At 36.1% G+C, this 1,717-nt stretch overlaps 1 protein-coding gene across 1 annotated transcript; it reads left to right on the forward strand. All coding sequences in view use genetic code 11, as the record gives it.

Moving 5' to 3' along the window:
- Nucleotides 1–958: 958 nt before the first annotated feature.
- Nucleotides 959–1,717, forward strand: EGR_01958 (hypothetical protein; the record flags this gene model as incomplete). The annotated part of the gene is made up of 2 exons (XM_024491207.1): nt 959–1,061; nt 1,677–1,717. 2 exons carry the CDS (start codon nt 959–961, stop codon nt 1,715–1,717), a joined length of 144 nt encoding a protein of 47 aa, XP_024354350.1.

Raw genomic sequence — 1,717 nt, forward strand, 5'->3', positions numbered from 1 at the left:
AAAAACCAATTTTAAATTTAATTGGTGTCTGAGCAATTCATCACGCGTCTCATATCAGAATCCAGTTACGAATAACGTGTTTGCTGTTAAAAACCTCTCCTGAAAATTAACCTCTGCAAACTAAAATGTTTAGCTGCAATGATAATTTTTTGAAGCGTTTTAAGACGAGTCGTGTTTATACTGACAAGAATACCCACCCATCCCATCCCATATCCAGTTTGTACCCATCCATCCTTTCATTCATTATTCCTAGGTATTAAAGACACAAATTTGTATTTACAGCTCAAATTTCATCCACGTATGGCGCATTTTAGGTGATTAGAAATGAAATGTGAAGGAAAAAAGAAGCCTAAGCTTCCTTATGGTTTAATATACATTGTTTTAATAATAGTTTCGAAGCATTTTTTCACCAATTATACAAATAATTTTCCACCATTTACCGGAATGACCATTTCAAGTGGCGCTCAAAGACTAAGACGACTTAATTACCCTCAATTCAAAAAGATCTTTCACCCATGTAATCGTTTTGAGCTCAGCAATTCTAAAGTATGTCACACGATCTGATGCAGTCAGCATTCATAAACAGGAGAAGAATGCATACCACCACTTCATAGATAAGAATTGGTTTTAGACAAAAAAGTTGCCCAAGTGTCACATATATGTAACGCTTGTGATTAACAGTTTATGTAACTTGTCATCCTTTAGCAAGTTTAACAGGCAAAACACAAAAGCGGGTTTGCCGACTTTGAGTTATTTCGATCAAATCATTTCAGGAGCATTTGATAAGTGATAATACCAGCTTAAGTATTCAGTCTTTATTTATATATCCAGTGATTTTTTTGCACAGAACAAAGAATGTTTTACTAAAAAGCCACAGAGTACTTATAAATTGCTATCGAATAGGATTTGATAGGAGGAAGAGGAAGATGACTTTGAGAGCAGACCCGAGTTAGTCACAATGAGGTTTTGGGACACGAGGGCTCCCGCTTCCACTGAACAAAGGATTATAAAGTTCTTCCACGAAGAAGGTACCGGTCAGCAGCCAGTTCCCCGAAGTAGTGGTAAGTAATAAACAAACTTGCTTTTTGCCATTAAATTAAACAATTCTACTACTGGAAAGATCCCCTAACTCCCTCATTTAAATCATCCTCAAGCACGCTCTCCAAGCCCCTCCTTTAGATTTAGGTAACTACTGGTCTTCGACGAGGTCCGACCAGTATTAAATGAATAAAGAAATCATGCTGAAACATGTCCATTTCAACTATATACTTAGTAAGCTGTCAGTAAATTAAACAATTTTGATAATTTCCTATCCGCAACAACATTAAAACCAAATCATATAAATAATATCTTCCAAATCACTTTAGTAGAATGGAAAAATTATTGACATAATTTGTTAAGTTATTAAAAATGTACAAAGTTTTCTTTACTTGAGTCTTTAAGGAATTTTCAAAATTTAGCTTATTAGTTATTCTACTACAATTTAGCAACCATCAGCGCATCTGTAACACTAATTTTTTGGTGGGGTCTACGTTTTGGTCACACAGGCACTTAAGGCTCCAGCTACTGTAATTCTACCCACAGTTATAGCCTGCAGATCATGCTAGAAGCCTCAGCCTTTCCCTACCTTAGTAATATATCTCCTGCCATAATCGTTTTGCTTCTTCCAACTGCAGAGAAGATTTGCGGCGCTACACAGACTTATCGCCCCACGTAG

The sequence above is a fragment of the Echinococcus granulosus genome (assembly GCF_000524195.1).
Source record: "Echinococcus granulosus chromosome Unknown EG_S00008, whole genome shotgun sequence".
Taxonomy (NCBI): Eukaryota; Metazoa; Platyhelminthes; class Cestoda; order Cyclophyllidea; family Taeniidae; genus Echinococcus; species Echinococcus granulosus.